The sequence below is a fragment of the Podarcis pityusensis genome (assembly GCF_964106645.2).
Source record: "Podarcis pityusensis genome assembly, chromosome: 17".
NCBI lineage: Eukaryota > Metazoa > Chordata > Lepidosauria > Squamata > Lacertidae > Podarcis > Podarcis pityusensis.
In genome coordinates this window covers 19,918,295-19,938,960 of record NC_138042.1, presented here as the reverse complement: position 1 = coordinate 19,938,960, position 20,666 = coordinate 19,918,295, and the positions used below count along the sequence as shown (strand labels likewise).

General features: G+C 44.1%; 1 protein-coding gene across 1 annotated transcript; it reads right to left on the bottom strand.

The window, feature by feature from the left end:
* Positions 1–1,901: 1,901 nt before the first annotated feature.
* CDC37L1 (cell division cycle 37 like 1, HSP90 cochaperone) lies at positions 1,902–20,632 on the bottom strand. Its single transcript, XM_080987928.1, has 7 exons — positions 20,477–20,632; positions 13,138–13,416; positions 11,723–11,813; positions 10,893–11,008; positions 7,057–7,179; positions 6,121–6,285; positions 1,902–4,409 (listed from the first exon to the last, which is right to left on the bottom strand). Exons 1-7 carry the CDS (start codon positions 20,552–20,554, stop codon positions 4,326–4,328), a joined length of 936 nt encoding a protein of 311 aa, XP_080844054.1. The 5' UTR covers positions 20,555–20,632; the 3' UTR covers positions 1,902–4,325.
* Between the last annotated feature and the right edge of the window lie 34 nt (positions 20,633–20,666).

The following is a 20,666-nucleotide window of genomic DNA, read 5'->3' as shown; positions in this document are numbered from 1 at the left end:
TGGAACTACAATACCACTAGAAATCCCAGGAAAGTGCAATGTGGAAGCCTTGCTGACTGACGCACGTGCTTGAAACACTGGCAAACTTCTGATCGTTTTCAAGTCAAGCGCAATTTACAGAAAAATTCATACAGGAAGAGTAAAGGAAGAGACATGGGGTGGCGAGTTCCATGCTACCCAGACTCTGTATGGTATGCAGATTCTCTCACTTCTGCTGGGTATTCCTTGTGGAAAAGACTCTGTGAGAATTATTGTTCAATGAATTCACCGAGAGACCAAGGCAGAGCACAGAAAGCCACAGTGATCATGCTAGCAGTATAATCAGTATCCTGTCCAAGAACTCAACACATTTATGCTATGGGAACATTTAAAAATTATGCGCTAGTAATGGATTGCTCCATTCCCTGCTTAGCTAAAGACAACTTTAGAAAGATTCCACAGGGATCTGTTATCCCCCCTGTGCCTTTTACTGAACAAGCGAGTTTTGCAAAATCCACATTGCTCTCCATTTCTGAACAAATCTCAGTTTCATCAAGAGTTCTACAGAAGTCTTGCATTTGGTCACATATTATTTCCACCTTGTTTGTAATCTTATGTATTTTGTTTGTTTATCTTCTATGCAATTTCATTTCGGAAACTAACTTAAAGCCAGACATATCCTTGTGCAGTTGGTAGTAGTCTTAATCAGGACTTGATTCCAGAATGCACTGCACCTAGGATTAAAAGTACTGCATTGCTGAGGAAAAATGGCACCCATGAAGCTTCCAAAGGAGAAATGCAACCCCAACCCTCTGAAAGTGAGCAAAGATTGCAAAGCAGATGTGCTTGGCTCACGATAAGGTTCTATACTTAGGCAGGAAAAAACCAGCTGCACACATATCAGTTAAGGAACACCTGGTTTGCCAGTAGTACATGAGAAAAGGATCTAGGGGTCTTGGTGGACCACAGGCTTAATCTGAGCCAACCATGTGAAGCAGCAGCAAAAAAGCTAATGCTATTCTAGGCTGCATCAACAGAAGTTGAGTGTCCAGATCAAGGGAAGTAACAGTACCATTCTATTCTGCCTTGGTCAGACCACACCTGGAATACTGCATCTAGTTCTGGGCAACACAATTTAAGAAGGAAGGTGTGCCAAGGAGGGCAACCAAGATGATCAAGGGTCTGGAAACCAAGCCTTATGAGGAACGGTTGGGAGGGTATGTTTAGCCTGGGATGAAGAGACTGAGAGGAGATAAGATATTTGAAGATGGCTCTCGTAAGGGCTGCCACATAGAAGATAGAGCGAGTCCTGGAAGCAAGGACCTGAACCAATGGATTCAAGTTACAAGAAAGGAGATTCCGACTAAACATCACGAAGAGCTTTCTGACAGTCAGAGTTGTTTGACAGTGGAACAGATTCCCACAAGAGGTGATGGACCCTCCTTCCTTGGAGGTTGCATGGCCATCTGTCATGTATGATTTAACTGAGATTCCTGCATCACATGGGGTTGGACTAGATGACCTTCGGGGACCCTTCCAACTCAACAATTCTATGATTCGAAGGTAAAATTACATAACTTTACATCACAGTTAATGTCTGTCCCTTTAGCTTTTATACCCAATGCCAAATATTGTCCCCATCACAATAGTTTGGGAACTCTCCAGAGCAGATTGGGAGGCAAATAGGAGGGAGGAAAGAAATCAGAAGTCTAGTTTCACAAGTGGATTTCTACTGCTCAAGCAGGCGGTTAACACTGCGTAGCGTAGAACCTAATATTATCAAGGCCCATCTGCTTTTGTCTTTTACACTGGTTCCATAGGCAACAGAATAATAAATTCTAGCATCTTTAGTCCCTTGCTGAAAGTTTTCTGCTTCTGCCCAAAATATTCCCTGGTCTCTGGGATTCATAATTTTTCCAATATACAATTGAATAATTTTTTATTTCATATATACAACAAGATTATTCAAGGGAATTACTATTCAAAACACCATCTTTTACATGGAAGAAGCTTTTACATGCAAGCACTCAAGTGTTACTATGCAGTCACTAGAAACTCATGTATTCTTGACCACCATCCCTTTTGTTCGAGGCATCCAGGAGTCTAACATTGTTTACACCCACCCACACCAAAAGTAAAATAGCTGCATTCATGATTCTCTCTCATCACATCTCACAATCTCAACTAGCCTCTCAGACTTCTCCAGTTGTATATTGGGCTTGACAATAATCATGTCCAAGGAAACAAGCGACCTTCATTTCCTTTTAACTGCAAAGTCCAGCCACAGTGGAAGGGAGTGATTTGTATTTAACCAGAAAATGTTAGAGGAGGGAATTATGTTCCACATGTAGGCCAAGAGCCAAAGAATTACAGGAATGCCAGGAGAACCGCTGTTTTGTGGAAAAAGCAGTTTGTCCCCCTGACAGTGGACAGACAACAGACACAATCCCCATTGTGCACATGGAAGGCTGCCCCTTGCATGTATCTTGTTTCTTAGGAACTTAGCTATAGCCTTGTATACTTTTCCTCTACTTATTAGGCAGAGCAAGGGAGCAGAGTCAAACGAAAGAACTTATCGTATCAGATTCTACAGTACCTTCCTGATTCTGGGACTGATGCAACCCAAGGTGCTTCGCTGATTAAGACGCACTTAGTAAACATGGCTGTGCACTGGTAGAAAAAGCTAGCAGCACGTTCATGTTTTCAACACACAGACCTACATCCCTGGTTTGGCTAAGTGGAAGCAGTGTGTGATAACTGGATGAGAAATGGTGGTTTTTAGGGCTGGGCGATATCTGGTTTTCAACATCGTGATATACCCTGATGTCGTGATATATCACGATGTCTGAAATAACACTGAAGAAGGCTGAAAATGCAACTGGGCTGTGAAGGGAGGGAGGAGCGACCAGGAGGAATGGAAGGAGGCTGCCCACTTGCTCGGGCAAAGGGACTCTTGCCCACTCCCTCCCTCCCTCTACAGCCCAGCCCCGGCCTCGGGACAGGGAGCCGAGAAGGTGCTCCGCCTGCCTGCGCGTTTTGCCTTTGCCCGAGCAAGTGGGGCAGGCGCCTCTTGCCTCCTGGTTTGTCGCAGGAGGAACGACTATCCAGGAGGAAAGACGCAGCCTGCCCCGCTTGCTTGGGCGAGGGCAAATGCGCAGGCGGGCGAGCACGCAATTTGAGCTGGCGATACATCATGGCTCCTCGGTCACAACCAGCACAGTGAAGGCGGACGGGAGCGATGTCTTGCCAGCTCTGAAAGTCCAGAACCGGTGTCGCGATCTGAACTTCATACCGGTTTCAGATGCTGAATCGAAATATCGCCCACCTCTAGTGGTTTTATATACTTTGGATATCACAAACAAAACACAGGGGAAAGAGAACAGAGCTCAGCCTACACTGACAACATCATTGGAGATGTTTTGGTTTTAAAACTGCCAACTGACGACATGCCCTGACGCACAGCTACCCTTCCAAAATAGATTTTAAGTGCCACACTCACAACACTTAACTGAAAACAAGGTCAAATCAGTTTGGCACCTGAATGCCCTTAAATGCTCATTTTAAAGACATCATCACAGAATAATATACTTTTTTTTTTTTTAGGTACAAAGGCAGCCAATTAGTATTGATTTGTCTTCTCCTCTCTCACTAATGGCTGATAGTTTTAGCCAGTTCTGTCAAGGAAAGAAGGTTCTTTTCATGAGTGTGTCTCTAGAAAATACTGTTTTATAATTTCATTATAAGAAATTGTGGCCACTTACACATCAAGACATAAAAGTGGCAAAACAAAATATTAAAAGGTCTTTTTTTCCAAAAACAATCCCTGTAACAGAGTTAAAAGGCCAGTGCTTTTATCTGAGCCATTCAGATCTGCAAAGTTGATAGCAACCACTGATATATTGCTATTCATGATAAAATCAGATCTGAGCATCAACCATTGCAAGCAACAGAATGCTTTACAGTGATTTTTAGTATCCCAAGGGAGACAAGGGTATTCCTAATAAGATTAAAGCAGATTCCTTCTAGAATCAATCAATTGTAAACATTGCAACTGTGCAGATTCTTTTTCAAACTCGGATTCCTAAAATTAAAAAGGCAAGGTTTAGTAGTAGCAGAAAAACATCCAGTTTCACATTCAGTAACACACAATAATCCCCCTCTCCTAAAAAACCCCCCAAAACATAGCAGCACATTTTCCAACAAAAAGACAAGTGTGTTTCTGGAATACCCTCTCTCCCAAAAACAAACACTCAAAATAAAGTGCAGTACCCATAAAAATAAGTCTAGGAAATTTGCCACATTCTTCTTTTTGTTAATAAGAGAACTTGGGCTCAGTCTTAGGAATACTATACTGTATCCATCATTTTAGGTTCGTCTTCGTCTCTGTGTACCACTGAGTTCAAACTGCAGCCCTGAAGTGAATCTGCATTCTGTAACCAAGAAGAGAACAAGAAACAAGTCAGCTGAAGACAGGAACTAGACACAAAACTCTGGTTTGAGTCGCAGAAAACTTCCTGCCTCCTAATCACCTGTAGGGTTGTGAACAGTTTATTTTGCAACATTCAGCCGTAGTATAGTCGCCACGCAGTCTCATAGTATACCAGCAGTCTCCCTGTTTTCGTCTTCTGAGCAATTACTAGCCACTGCCCAGAGCTAAGCCAGGAGCTTTGTGCAAGGCTACAAAACAGTTCTTTTGATGCAGAAATCAGAGCCAGCCTTGCACCGATTAAGAAACATGGACAGGGTAAGAAGCAACAGCAACGTCCAGGGAAGGCTGAGACTTACTGCATACATCTTCAAAGCAAGTAATCTGAGGAAATCCTCAAGAATCTGATGAGAGCCACTTCATCCAATAGTTTCATATTGGCTACCGGAAAGTTTATGCGTGGGGCGATGGCTAACATGAACCGGGGGCTGAGTGGGGAGAGACAGATGGTGGCTGGAAAGTTAAAACTGAACTGAATCACTCCATGGACTGGAAAAATAGAAACAGGGGCATATGTGCTATAGGTCTTAGATCAGGATGACCCAAGTTCAAATCTCTGTTCAGACACAAAGTTCACTGGATGAGTCACTATCTCTCAGCTACATTTACCTGATGGGGAAGTTATGAGGATAAACGGGGGACGGGATGACCCTATGTACCATTCTGAGTGCAGAAAGTGCATACAGATAATGAACCAGTAAGCTATGTAGTAAGTATTCATAACCTAGAAATGTCAGTCTGCTGAAGCCAGGAAAGACATCACCCCCAACTTGACTCCAAAGCATCTGTATTAAGGTAAAGGACCCCTGGATGGTTAAGTCCAGTCATAGGCGACTATGGGGTTGCAGCACTGATCTCGCTTTCAGGCCGAGGGAGCTGGCATTTGTCCATAGACAGCTTTCCGGGTCATGTGGCTAGAAAGACTAAACCACTTCTGGCACAATGGGACACCGTGAAGGAAACCAGAGCACACAGAAATGCCGTTTACCTTCCCACCACAGCAGTACCCATTTATCTACTTGCACTGGTGTGCTTTTGAATTGCCAGGTTGGCAGGAGCTGGGACAGAGCAACAGGAGCTCACTCCATCGCAGGGATTTGAACCGCTGACAAGCCCAAGAGGCTCAGTGGTTTAGACCGCAGCGCCACCTGCGTCCGTATTAACCACAGACCAAAGCAGGAAAACTGAGTAGACGGGTTTTAAACAGCTGCACGGGGACTGACGGGTCTGGTTTCACATGGCTCATCCTACGGCCACAATTCCCAAAACAGACAGGTGGAAAACGAACCTTATTCTACGTTTCCATGCAATGAATGTGCAACACTGCTTGCCTGTGATTTGGGGACTAAACTTAATTCAGTACACCTCTGGGATGGTGCTATTTGAGTGCGAACGGCTGGAAGCAGTACTGTACAGTCCAGTTATAAACACTGGATACAAAAGTCTCTTCGCGTGAATAAGTGCTAGTTTTGCCATTTTCAGCCCACAGGAAAAAAATTCTAATATTTTAGGTATATTACCCCCTCTCCTCTCCCCCAAACCATTTTAAGGTAGGAAGAGGAAACAAACATTTTTCTAGCAAGGCGCTCAAAGGAAAGGATGACAAAAGTATCTTAGGCCAGCTACCCATTCACTATAAAAAAGTTAAGACTTACCTGTGGAAAGGATGCAAGCTCTCCTATACAATTGAAATCAGGATAAAATGAAGGATTCTGAGCAGGATTAGCTTGAAAGTTCTGAGACTGTGAACAAAACCTCACTCTCGATTTGAATGCTTCAAGTTCATTTTTAAAAGCCTCCAAATAGCCTTCTTCTCCCGTCTGTCAAACAAACAACAAGCAATTAAATAGTTTTTTTCACCCTGTGCTGGGAAAAAAAAATGCAACATACAGTGACATCTGCCTGCTTGCCCAAAGGGACTTCCAGTTTGTCCCTCTCCCCCACAGCCCCCTGCATGCCTCCCAAATCTGCCCCCAACCCTTAAAAGCAGATTTTGAGGGAGAATGTACGGAAGAGGAGGGGAAGGGGAAATCCCTTTGTAGGAGCAGGTGCTTGCTCATCCCCTAGGCTGGATCTCATCCAAAGTTTCTGTGGCCAGGAAAGTTATAAATAAGCTTAATTATCAGAACAGAATAGGCATTTTAGCATCTAAAACGAACCTTCTGCTAGGGATCGAATGGATTCCTCAAAACTATTCAGCATGCTCCACCCTAAACAGAAAGCCCAACTTACCCAAAGACAATCAACCACACCAAACCTCTCTCACCACCAAGGAAATACAAGAAGTGAAGAGTAAGAGAACCCATACAACCCCGCTAAGTAGAATAATAGAAGCATAACCACCCGACCCCACCCCACCTGCCACTCTCGTCTCCCCTTCTCCTTCTCCTTCTTCCTAATTATTTAAACCAATTCATAAACCAAGGACTCAGACATTGACCACTAATATTTTGCAGATATTTCCCCACATTTATTATGCTATTTTTGTGATATACGTATGACATTAGAAAACTTGATATACTTATTTGTATAACATTATTCTAGTTTATAAAACACAATTAAAAAACACACACAAAGAAAGCCCAACTTACTTTAGCTCTTTGGAAAAATAGACGGAAACATCCTCGTGGATCCACGTTACAGCTTTTGGCCATTTCTATAATAAACTGCATTACCACTGCTTGGTGAGCTACTTGTTCCATCAGAGCGCCTTTCTGAAAATAAGGTGAAATCAATACGTAAGGAACCAACAACATATCCCCTTCATGGTTGTGTGTGTGTGTGTGTGTGTGTGTAGCTATACACGGCTAGCTGTAATTAAGCTTATGTTATAGCTAGGGCTGGGCGATATCTGGTTTTCAACAGCGTTAATATATCACCAGCTGAACATCGCAATATACTGATACAGTACGTTGTCTGAAATAAGGATGGAGCCATGTAAAGGCATTGGCTGGCTTCACGGGTTTTCCTGCATCGTGATTTTTGCCAGCGCCTGCTCTTGTGATTTGCTGCCTCTTGTCGGAGGCAGGGAAGAACTGAGCTGGCAAAATCAACAGGGGCTGCAGGAATCCAGAGAAGCCTTGGCTGGCTTTGCAATTTCCCCCACACTGTGATTTTTACAAAGCACACACACACACGCATCATGATTTGCAATATATTCCCAGGTCAAAAATTATGAAACCAAATCATGATATGGACGTCCAACCAGTTTTGGACAATATATAGCTATATCTCCCAGCCCTAGTTATGGCTTATTGTTGCAAAGCTGAGTCTCACGCATCGCACAACAAGCCTTTTGAGAGTCAGTTCTCAGAGATAGGGAGATTTCCAAGGGTCCGTGGGGAGGAATGCAAGGTACCTACACATTTTAATCTCTTTGCAATTCATACTTTTACATATAGATAAAAATAAACCGTATCTGAAGCCATTAGCTCACAGCAGGTGTACAGGAAGATCTGCTATTAAAAACACACAGGGCAGGGATGGGGAACATGTGGCTCTTCAGCCTAATTCCCACCAGCCCCAGCCGGCACGGCCGATGGTCAGAGATGGCCATGAACTTCTAGAAAGCTGGTTTCCCCACCCTTGACGTGGGGTAAAGCAAAAACTTAATAGGCCCATAGGTAGATCAAACTTTTATCAAGTTGCAAAGTCTTAGGTTTGTAGACAGAAATGATTTGCTGTCCCATAATAGTTTGGTTGGTATTGTCTGAAGCCAAGCAAGTTTGGCATCTTAAACTGCTGGAGTAGATTACACTGGGCAACAATTTTTTACTTTTTGAATGTTGTCTAGATTTCTACAACTGATTTAGGGTATTTTTGCACTGCTGAATCAGGGAATGGCATCCGTTTCTCTCCATCAGGTCAGGTTTACTGTAAACTGAATGGTGGGCATTGATAAAGGTAAGTACACATAAATTGCATGTTGCTTCACCATTTTTCAAACTTCAGGGCTTGAACTTCCGTTTCTTGGAACTCCTGGAATGCTCAGTGGCAGGGAGGTCTCTCTTCAGAGTCCAACAGTAGTCAGCCATCATGACTGCGTCCCAGCGACCCTGATACCTGGTCTCCATCTCTTTCATGTCCTGATGGAATCTCTCCCCCTGCTCGTCACTCATTGAACCCAGGTTCTCAGGAAACCGGTCCAGATGTGAAAATAGGTAGTGCATCTTGACGCTCATGTTGCAGCCCAGGTTTCTGAAAGCAGTCAGCATGTTGTTGACAAGTTCTGCGTAGTTTCTGGCCTTATTGTTGCCAAGAAAGTTCTTCACTACCAGAACAAATGCCTTCCACGATTCCAGTTCCACTTCGTTCATTGAGTTTCTGAACTCTGGATCTCTGATGAGCTGACGGATCTGAGGACTGTCAAAGATGCCAGCTTTCAACTTCTCCATGGTCAATCCTGGAAAAGCCTGGCACAAGTAAGTGAAGCAGTCACCATCCTTGTCCAGAGCCTTGATTAAGCCAAGCTTGATGTGCAGCGGTGGGAAGAGTATTCTGTCTCTGTCCACCAGAGGGTCGTTGATGACGTTCCTTTCTTTGCAAGGCACCAATTCCTCCCACACAGGCCAGTCCTTTGTGTAATGCTGAGCACGGTCCCTACTATCCCACATGCACAGAAAACATGGGTACTTGGTGAAGCCTGACTGTTGTCCCAACAAAAAGTTCACCACCATCAGGTCAACACAAATAAACCACTTATGCTGATCATAACCAATTTTCTCCAGCACATTCACCGCTTCATAGTTCTCCTTCAGTGTAGTCGAGTGAGCCAGGGGTATAGAGGCAAACTGGTTGCCGTTGTGTAGCAGAACACATTTCAGTGATCGCTTGCTGCTGTCAATGAACAGTCTCCAATCTTTGGGTTCGTACTGTGGCACTCCAAGCTTGAGCAGAAGCTGCGCAATATCTGCACAGTACACCAAGTCCTTCTCTTCCGAGAAAAAACGGAGGTACTCTTGATGCCTGTTGCGGAAGAAGCTGATGCGAGCACTGTCAGAGAGGTTTTTTCCCCTTCAATCTGGATCCCAACAGTTCGGCAGAGTCCTTTGACAAGCTGAGGTCGCAAACTAGATCATTCAACTCCTTTTGGGAAAATGGATGTGGAGCATCATCTTCAAGAACCACTTCTTCTTCATGTCCTTCAACACTGGAGGCATCTTCGTCACTAATGTCAGGAAGTTCTCCGAAGATAGGCACTGGAATTTCATCACAATGAGCTACAGGACGACGTGCTGATTAAAGATCAGGATTAACTTAGTTTTGATCCCCCAACTTTATGCTTTGCCGCACCAATTTATGGAAGATTTCAAGGTTTTATGACTTCAAACTGATCCCTTTTTCGACATACTCACCCAGAACTATCGGACTTGAATACTGCATTCAAGTCATTAAAATAATCATTTCCAATCAAACCAATTATTCAACATGGCATTTTACCCCCACCAACTTCTTCTAAAATGCTCCACACAAGCGAACATGTGAACAAAAACGTAAAAAAAGACATGTGGCCATAGCTCAAAAACTTGACCTGATTGAGCAAAACCAATGTGATTTTTGGATTCAGCGCATCAGATTTGTCTTAAATCAACTGAAAAAACGCAGACAACAAATTTGTTCTTGACCAGCGTTACCGAAGAACCATATGGAAGCCATTCAAATCACACTCTTCCAAAGAGCTCAGGGTGTGACAAACAAAGCAAATGAGACAAAAAGAACCAAATTTGCAAGTTAACAAAGACATTTTAAAGTAAAGGTGTGTCTATAGCACTGAGCTGAGTGAGAAAGCTAAACAAGCACCTGCCTATTGGGGCTTTGTAGCACCAGGAACACCCTCCTCTCCAAGTGCCCCCATGGCTGGCATTAATTTTAAAAGTACGATCTAACACAACTGAATGGGAGGTGAATCATCACCTTTTAAGAGCAGCAGCAAAGCAAAGGGTGGGTCAATGCCGTGAGGAGCTGCAGCTATCATGGTGCAATTTCAAAATGAAAAACTTCCTTGGCAGATGCTTGCTTGAGAAAGCCAGTTCACAGCTTGCAGGAGGACAATAATAAACCTAGCTGTGAGTTCAGGGCAAAAGACCTCCTTAAAAAAATGTACTTATTGTTTGTGAAATCTCAACACGTAGTTTATCTGAGACTATATCTTTCCCTCCACAGATTAATGAAAGAGAATATATGTTTATTAGGGCAGGGATTGCGAGGTCATATTACACCTTCATTTTACCCTCTGCTGATTTCTTGATGGTTCAGTCTAGCAGATAAGATGACATTAACATGCAGTGATAGGCTACCGGTCCTCACCAGAGCATTCTAGGTTTCAGAACAGTCTTGATGTCTAGAACCAGATGGAAGGATAAAACCAGAAACCGATCTATTTGTACACCTTTCTCCATTTCAAAGTAGAATGGGATGTAAATTATACCTGTTCAGCTTCTAGATGGAAGCACCATAAAAGGAGGTATTGAGCTGTTTCTTCGCAGACAAGGTATGGGTGCTCAGAGAGAAATCTCTGACTGTCAAGCCATCTGCTCAACATGCCTGGAAAAACAATGAGATGCAACCAAAATAGTTCTTTTTCAAATTAAAAAATGGTCTTATGTGACTTGAGCTCAAAGTTGTCTATAAAATCACCATAAAAGTTAGCCATGCTGTGCTCCCCCCCCCCCCAAACTATGAATTTAACAGTGGTCTGATTCCCATAGGGTTCAGCTCAGTCACCTAAGGATGGCACTAAAGGTAAAGGTAAAGGTACCCCTGCCCGTATGGGCCAGTCTTGCTAGACTCTAGGGTTGTGCGCTCATCTCACTCTATAGGCCGGGAGCCAGCGCTGTCCGCAGACACTTCCGGGTCACGTGGCCAGCGTGACAAGCTGCATCTGGCGAGCCAGCGCAGCACACGGAACGCCGTTTACCTTCCCGCTGGTAAGTGGTCCCTATTTATCTACTTGCACCCGGAGGTGCTTTCGAACTGCTAGGTTGGCAGGCGCTGGGACCGAACAACGGGAGCGCACCCCGCCGCGGGGATTCGAACCGCCGACCATGCGATCGGCAAGTCCTAGGCGCTGAGGTTTTACCCACAGCGCCACCCGCGTCCCACTACAATGGCACTACTACCATATAAAATGCAAGCCCAAGAATCCTAAGGACTTAAAGCAAATTGCTTCACTTTCTAAAATGTGAATATACAGTGCTGGTGTGATGTTACAGCTCATGATAAACAGAGGCTAAGAAAAATAACCAAATATAAGCTTACCAAAATGCCTAATCTTCTGCTCATGTTTTTGCATGAATGATTTTGTTGCATCATCTTCCGTTTCTTTCCTTTTCATTTGATTAATAAAACTCTGGCAAACAGAATTTCAGTGTTGGTTAATTATCTACCCCATCACAATACTTAGCAAGAAATTATTACAACGCTGCAATTGTTCAGGAGTCACTTATCAGTGGAAGATGTCAAGAGTATCTGTTGCAGAAGACAGATCATTCCAGATCACAAACAGGTATGGTTTGCATGGCATGTTAAGGCAACCATCGGCTCCTCCACAATCCTCTTTGCTGCTAGCACCACATCAAGCTAAGTCAAGATTTGGCTTAGCGTGTTATATGAACAAGGACTTGTGGTTAAGCGTGAGCTATAGCCAAGAATAAATCTGGGTTACAGGTCCTGATTCAGACAACACATTTAGCTTAGCTCAGCCACAAGAAGACTTAATTTGCGTGTTGTGTGAATGCAGCCTTTAGCAGCTGATCAGCAGTTTCCCAAATAACTCAGTTTGAAGAAGAAACTATTTTGGAGGGCAGGTTGTGAGGAAAATCAGACCCTTTGCAAATTACTCCTAGTTCAGGTTGTGCATAATGTCTTTACAGCTTTTATTTCATAAGAGCTTGAATTTTAAAGACCTGGCACATGTGCTATTTAAAATTCCAGAGTGGCTTTCTCATTAACTCTTTGGTCTGAATTTGAACCATTCATTCGCCAGTTCAACTGTGCAAACCTAACCATGCCTACTCAGGAGTCCAATTGAATTCAATGGGGCTCTCAGGTGGGTGGAGTCTGTATTAAGTCTGCCAACGAAAAGTCAATGGGAACAAGGCAAGTTAACACACAGTAGTCTAAGCTTAGTTGACTTGTGAAACATACCCTGCTTCTCTGATACGAAATACATTGTTTGAAATCTGAATACCCACAGCAGCACTCTTCGAGATGATTTCTGGGATGCAGCAGAACAAGAACTTTTAGCAGCTCACTCCTATACTGACTTAGATGTGCCTAAACCAACTGAAATTAATACAGTCATACCTCGGGTTACGAATGCTGTGGGTTGTGTGTTTTCGGGTTGCAGACTGTGCTGAACCTGGAAGTACTGGAACAGGTTACTTCTGGGTTTTGGCGCTCGTGCAGAAGCACAAATTGACATCACGCGCATGTGCAGAATCGTGTCACGCACTGGTGCAGACGCGGTGCTGCTGGTTGAGAACGTGCCTCCCACACGGATCACGTTCGCAACCCAAGGTATGACTGTACTGGCAGAACTGTGGGCATTGGACAGCATTGAGATACAGTACAGTAGTAACATGTGTTACTTAACTGCTTTAAAAGTGCTCTGCAGCTTCTATGCATCTTTTGTGGCTGTGTCTTGGTTTTAGGCAATCTGAATTGTTCCATACCTTATTAAATACCTCTTTACTAACAACATCTGTATTCCACAGCTCCTGTCTTTCCTTTTGCCTTAACACCTCCTCCTTCCGCCGCCATTCTTCCTCCCTCCATTTCAACTCTGCAGCTTCAGTCTGTGCTTTGGCATTTTCCTGGTCCATGGACTCGGAGTTGTGCAACGCTAAACTGCCAAGTTTCTGCTGGGCTTCTGCTAAATTCCATTTGCACTCCACAGAACTCTTTACAAATTCCTTTTGCTGCTGACAAGCCAATTCAATCCCGTCATAAATCTGTGTTAAGAAAAAAAAACCTTTTGATTATTTGGGAGCGAAACGGACAGAATTTATACAGTCTGTAGAGTGTAGACGAATGAAGAGTATTTTTAAAATGCATGCTTGCCCAAGGGACTGTATACAAAACAGATACATAAAAGGAGTGCTTTGTATCTAAGCAAAGACCTAGAAAAATGTGCAACCTTGTGTCCTCATTCCCCACATATAAACACACAGGGTGGAATGTAACACTGGGCAAGTGTACTTCTGTTCAGTCAAGGATATTTCTCCTCCCAGACGCAACCCTCAAAATCTGCTCTGGAGAGCTATAGGGCAGGAAGAAAACAAAGCAGATTGTGAGGGCATGCAGAAGATAGTATGGAGGAGGAGAAAATAATAATAATATTGAACACACTTAAGTCTTTTCTACTTGTGCAGGGACAAAATTGGATACAACCATCACAACTCACAGCAGGTCTCCATTTCAATTGTGCTTCTCAGGGGCTTAAAGCTACAACAAATGTATTTAATTACAAGGCTTTATGTTGTCTTTTCTTGCCTCTACGGTTTTATATTTTGATACATTTATCTTTAATTGTGAGGCAATCCAAGAGCCCTCAGAGCTGGTCAGTTCAGGAAATATGCCAGAAATAAAAATAAGAGGCAGCATGAGGCCGATACAGTGGTACCTCGGGTTACAGACGCTTCAGGTTACAGACTCCGCTAACCCAGAAATAGTACCTCGGGTTAAGAACTTTGCTTCGGGATGAGAACAGAAATCATGCTCCGGCGGCAGCCGGAGGCCCCATTAGCTAAAGTGGTGCTTCAGGTTAAGAACAGTTTCAGGTTAAGAACGGACCTCTGGAATGAATTAAGTACTTAACCCGACGTACCACTGTATTTGCTTTGACCCATTAAAAAGTTCTGGCAAAGCTGATCACGTTAACCTGCTCCACAAACGCAGGTCTATCCTCATTCCAGGGGTGAGATGACATTTACATTATTCCAAAATAAATATCACTCATTGGTTCTGGGGTCACTATCATTAATAGCATTGAAACCTTAACATAAAAATGCACTAAAAATAGCAAGAAGGCAGTTAAAGGATGCTATTAACAACTTTGTGAATAAACCCTCGAAAGTTACTAAGCTTTTAAAAAGATAGCAGACTATACTTCTCTGCTGACTACAGAGAAGAAGAACCCCCCCCCCCCTCCATAGCTATCAGATGCAGATGATACCCAGCTTTACCTCTCTTTCAATTCAGAACCAGTGAAGGCGGTGAAGGTTCTGTGTGAGTGTCTGGAGGCGGTTGGAGGATGGATGGCGGCTAATGGATTGAGGTTGAATCCTGACAAGACAGAAGTACTGTTCTTGGGCGACAGGGGGTGGACTGATGTGGAGGACTCCCTGATCCTGAATGTGGTAACTGTGTCCCTGCAGGACCAGGTGCGCAGCCTGGGAGTCATTTTCAACTCACAGCTGTCCATGGAGGTGCAGGTCAATTCTGTATCCAGGGCAGCTGTCTACTAGCTGCACCTGGTACGCAGGCTGAGACCCTACCTGCCCACAGACTGTGTCACCAGAGTGGTGCGTGCTCTAGTTATCTCCCGCTTGGACTACTGCAATACGCTCTACGTGGGGCTACTGGAAACTACAACTAATCCAGAATGCGGCAGCTAGACTGGTGACTGGGGGTGACCGCCAAGACCACATAACACCAGTCTTGAAAGACCTACATTGGCTCCCAGTACGTTTCCAAGCACAATTCAAAGTATTGGTGTTGACCTTTAAAGCCCTAAACGGCATCGGCCCAGTATACCTGAAGGAGCGTCTCCACCCACATCATTCTGCCTGGACGCTGAGGTCCAGCGCTGAGGGCCTTCTGGCGGTTCCCTCATTGTGAGAAGCAAAGCTACAGGGAACCAGGCAGAGGGCCTTCTCGGTAGTAGCGCCCGCCCTGTGGAACACCCTCCCACCAGATGTCAAAGACATAAACAACTACCTGACAGTCAGAATACATCTGAAGGCAGCCCTGTTCAGGGAAGTTTTTAATGTGTGACATTTTAGTGTATTTTTGGTCTTTGTTGGAAGCCGCCCAGAGTGGCTGGGGAACCCCAGACAGATGGGCGGGGTACAAATAATAAATTATTATTATTACTACTACCTCTTAACACACTAGTAAACAAATGATTTCTTTCAAAGCAGACTGGTAGGTAGAGGCTTGGAGTGATCAATCTCTCCACTCTGACAGCCTGTTGCATTTCCATGCCAGTACTAAGTTGCCTGACAGGCTTAGGAGACAAGGGATTGCATAAAGGTGAGTGGAATAGGATGAGAATGAAGTGGTGTAGGAGTAACAGGTCATTCCACCCTACCTCTGTTAGCCTGGTTTCCTTTGGTTTCACTGCCAGAAGAAAAGAAGGTTTCATCCTTCACAACTGGCTGTACTAAAAGGTAAGTAATTCATATTAAGTACTCCCAATTGCCCTATGAAACAAACAGTACCATCCAGCAGAGTCCACTGAGTTCAATGGGGTTCCTCCCAGGTAAGTGTGAAAACCTAGGCATGCTTATTTAGGAATGCATTCAAAAGAACACACGGGGGTTTATTTCTAAGCAAACATGTATGAAGCAGCTGCATGGCTTCAGCCCTTAGTGGTTACTTGATGTAGGTCTCAATGAATACAGCAGGTGGGCCAATTGGCCCAGAGATGGAAAGAAGATAAAGTTCCTACCAGAGAAGAATGGCAGATGAAGTTGATGTACCATGCTGAAATGGCTAAAATGACCGGAAGAATCAGAAAGACTGAAATTTTAATAAGGAATGCACTTCCGGGTCAGCGCCATCGGTGAATGGCGGAGTTCCTCCGACCGGAGGAACGGGCTCCGTGGAAACTGGGTCTTCCAACCGCGGCGAAGGTGGGGACCCGCTAGAAATCCCAGGCGGAGGAAGCCTAGGAACGTGGGGTTCGGCAGGGCACCAGGAGTGCCCCCCTACTCACCGGGAACCCCATTTTGGGGCGCCGGAGTGAAGTGGGGTGAGTGGCACGGTGCTGCGAACTGATTGCTATTTTCACGGAGTGAAGCCGCACAGCCATTGCCGGAGAGCGCTGACTTTTTCCTGTGGACAATTGGATCTAAAACAAGTACCAGTGAGTAGAAACGGAAAATTGGATTAAGAAATATCTCAATTTGGCATCGAAGCGGGAAGGTTCAAAACAGGAAGTCCGCCTTCCGCTTTTTGTATATAGACTAAAGCAAAAACTTTGTAAGCTAAAGCCTGGAAAGCTGTTAAAAAAAGTCTAAATTTCCTTCATTCAGAATTACTGAAACCCCCTTGGAAGCAGGAGAAAAGGGGGGGGGGGACTTTGTTCAACCCTAGCAGGAGAGGGAGTGAAGAAGGATAAGTTTCCACCGTCTCTAACCTGGGAACGGGGTGTCAGAGACAGAAATTGTTGGAGAGGTTCATCGACTGTGAATGGAATACTTTGACAGATAGCTAAAGAAGAGAAACAAACTGATTCCAATGTTGCCTTTTGCATTCTAAAGAAACAAAATATCTGGAAAATATCTGAAAAATGAAAGTAATTTTCCTTTGTTGGACTTGCCTTAAAAAAAAATGGATACAAATAGAAATTGTCTCCTCTAGAGGGAGCTTGTTAAATTGTTGCTGCAGTATACTTGAGGACTCAACAGCTGTGAGATTAAGATCGTGGGACCAGTCTCTTCTGACCTTGACTAAAGATGAGCTGGGAGGAAGATTGGGTGCTTGCTCTTTGCAAGACAAGTGCTTTGCTGGAACAGATGCACGAGAAGATGGATTTGATGAATGAGAAAATGGATTTGATGACTGTTGTGGTTAACAACTGTGGACAAACAGGGAACATTGATACAGAAATCATTCAGGGACCAACTCATGAACCTGTACTGTCTGGGCAAGTGCAGAAGATAATGGAGGAGGATGCGGTTGCACCTCAAATAATACAAATGGAGAGACCCGAGGCCCTACAGGAGCATAAGCCGCTGTCATTGAAGATTGAAGTTGGAGTGGGCCAGGGGGAGTTTAGAGCTGAGGAGGTTCCTAACTTTGGAGAGACCTGGAAATATGCTTTTAAATACTTTTTGGATTATATTGATGACTGTGGGGAGTGGGACTGTGGGGAATGGGTGGGTTTGATGAAGAGAGAAGGAGACAATTTTGGGTTGGAATTCCCCAGAGACCTACTCCTCAATGAGAAAGGAAAGAAATTAAGAAAGAGACCAACAAAAGACAAGGAAAAGGGCAAGTATAAACAAGAAGAAGAAGAACTGCAGAAGGGACATGGAAGAGACTTAAGGGCCTCAGACTTAAGGCTTCCAGGTTGATGGACTAGATGGAATAGACAGTAAGGACTGACACGATCCGAGACCAGGAAGAAGAGACGTTGGATGAAGATTGGAAAAAATTTACAAATAAAAACTTTCTATTTAGGGAATTAGCTTAAAATTAATGAATATTAGGGAAAATGTTGGAATGAAACTATATGACTCTAGCAGAAATGATATCAGGAGTTATGTATATTTGAAAACTAAGATTTAAGCTTTAAGGTATTTTAGGGTAAGATAAGGTTAAATAAACTAAGGTAATTTGAATAACAGAATATGGGGAAAGATGGAAAGGATTTGTTGAGCTAATTATTAGGTTAAATTGTTAAGATAAATTTTGTAACAAAAATTGAGAAAGATGGAAAGAATTTGCTGAAATAACTAATTGAACTAGAATGCAAGAAGGGAGGTGTGAGGAGGTCAAGGAAACAAGCAAATGGAAGTTATAAATATGTAATTTGGGATTTGTGTTTTTTTCTTTTTTTTTCTTCCTTTTTTCTTTTTTATATTTTTGCTGTACTGTTGTATTGGTTTTTGCGTTTTCTTCTTCTTTTTTATGTACTATTGTGTTGTTTTTTATTTTTTCTTTATTTTCTATAATTCTGAAACTACTAATAAATATTATTTTTTTTAAAAAAGAAATTTTAATAAGGAATGGGGGAAATTTATAACTTATCTTAAAGACCACTGTAAACAGTTAAAATCAGGGGTTGGCAAACTTTTTCATCAGGGGGCCGGTCCACTGTCCCTTAGACCTTGTGGGGGGCCAGACTACATTTTGAAAATAAATATGAACTTCCTATGCTCCATAAATAAACCAGAGATACATTTTAAATAAAAGCACACATTCTACTCATGTAAAAACACCAGGCAGGCCCCACAAATAACCCAGAGATGCATTTTAAATAAAAGGACACATTCTACTCATGTAAAAACACGCTGATTCCTGGACCGTCTGCAGGCTGGATTTAGAACTAGATCCCATTTTGCCACCTCTGTTCTGGCAAAATAAAGGAGGGCATTTTTTCGCCCATCTGGCGCTGAAGCGACTTCAAAGCAACCCATTACAATCTATTACAGCCTAACAGGATGCAATTTCTCTCTCCCCCCCCCCCTTATGCACACAACCATGGATTTGTAACTCTGCCTGTGCTTGGCAGCCCAGAGCTTAAAATACACAACCTTTCACACGCATGCATTGGGAGAGGATCCCAAACTTAGCACAGAAAGAGAGAGGAGACCTGAAACACAGGACAAAACTCTCCAGGACGTGGCACTTTCACAATGAAATGCGGCACAATAATAATAATAATAATAATAATAATCCTGTAGATAATTTTTTTATTACGGTCGGAGACCAGCTTATAAAACACACTTGGGGGTGCAATCCCAGAAGGAAAGCAAACATTTAAAACAATGTACAACAATAAATTTAAAATTTATAAATGCGATAAGCGCATAGACACTTAAAACTTTAAGATAAGCTACCACCGAGAGATGATCCAGAGTCACCCATGGAACCGAGTTTGGGGATTTTCTTAACGAACTAGTTTGGGTTGGGGGATGGTCTCCGCCTACAGATCTGTACACAGAATATGGCGATCAAATGGGTCATCTTATGATCTTTGCCGAACAGGCAAAGGTCACATTTTTGCTTTTCCTGGAGGTCAGCGAGCCTCACCAGCAGGGGATCAATGGTCTCACTACGTTCCTCTTCATAAAAGGGACATCTAAAGAACAAGTGCTCTGGTCTTCCTATCTCCCCCAATGAACAGGAGCAAAGTCTCTGAGCATATGGGACTTTTTAAAAGGATCCTTCCAGGACCGGAGAGGGCAGAGCCGAGCTTCTAATCATAGCTGTCAACGTTTCCCTTTTTTAAAGAGAAATTTCCTTATTCTGAATAGGATTCCTCGCAAGAAAAGGGAAAAGTTGACAGCTATGCTTATAATTAAAAAGCAGAGACATCACCTTGCCAACAAAGGTCCGTAGAGTTAACGCCGTGGTTTTCCCAGTAGTGATGTATGGAAGTGAGAGCTGGACCATAGAGAAGGCTGATCGCCGAAGAATTGATGCTTTTGAATTATGGTGCTGGAGGAGACTCTTGAGAGTCCCATGGACTGCAAGAAGATCAAACCTATCCATTCTGAAGGAAATCAGCCCTGAGTGCTCACTGGAAGGACAGATCCTGAAGCTGAGGCTCCAATACTTTGGCCACCTCATGAGAAGAGAAGACTCCCTGGAAAAGACCCTGATGTTGGGAAAGATGGAGGGCACAAGGAGAAGGGGATGACAGAGGACGAGATGGTTGGACAGTGATCTCGAAGCTACCAGCATGAGTTTGACCAAACTGCGGGAGGCAGTGGAAGACAGGAGTGCCTGGCATGCTCTGGTCCATGGGGTCACGAAGAGTCGGACACGATTAACAACAGCATGCTTCTAATAATCCTGTATTATCCAGGACAGGGGGCAACCCTCAGACTCCAGGGGGCCCCAGGGAGACGGCCAAAGTGACGAAGTCGGGGGGGGGGGGATAAGGAGAGATCAGCAGCCAGGCCAGGCCCGCCAAGGCGCCTCGAGCGACGCCACCGACCAAGGGAGGGGAAGGAACCGGACCCCCCGCTGCCCCGTTCCTGCGAGCGCCCCCTCGGAGAAGGGGAGTAAGTCCTTCCGAGGAGCCTCTCGGCGTCTCTGCCGGAGGAGCGGCTGTACCTGAGTGCCTGGCCGGGGGAGGAGGTCTTCCTGCTGCCCCGCGCGCAGGTCCCGGGAGCGCGGCAGCCACAGAGCCATCCCTGCCCCGTCTCAGCCTGGACTTCCGGCTTCTACTACAAGGTCCCACCGGAAGTTCCTGCGGGAGGCACTTCCGGCAACAACGCCGCGTCGCCGGCTTATGAGCTCACCG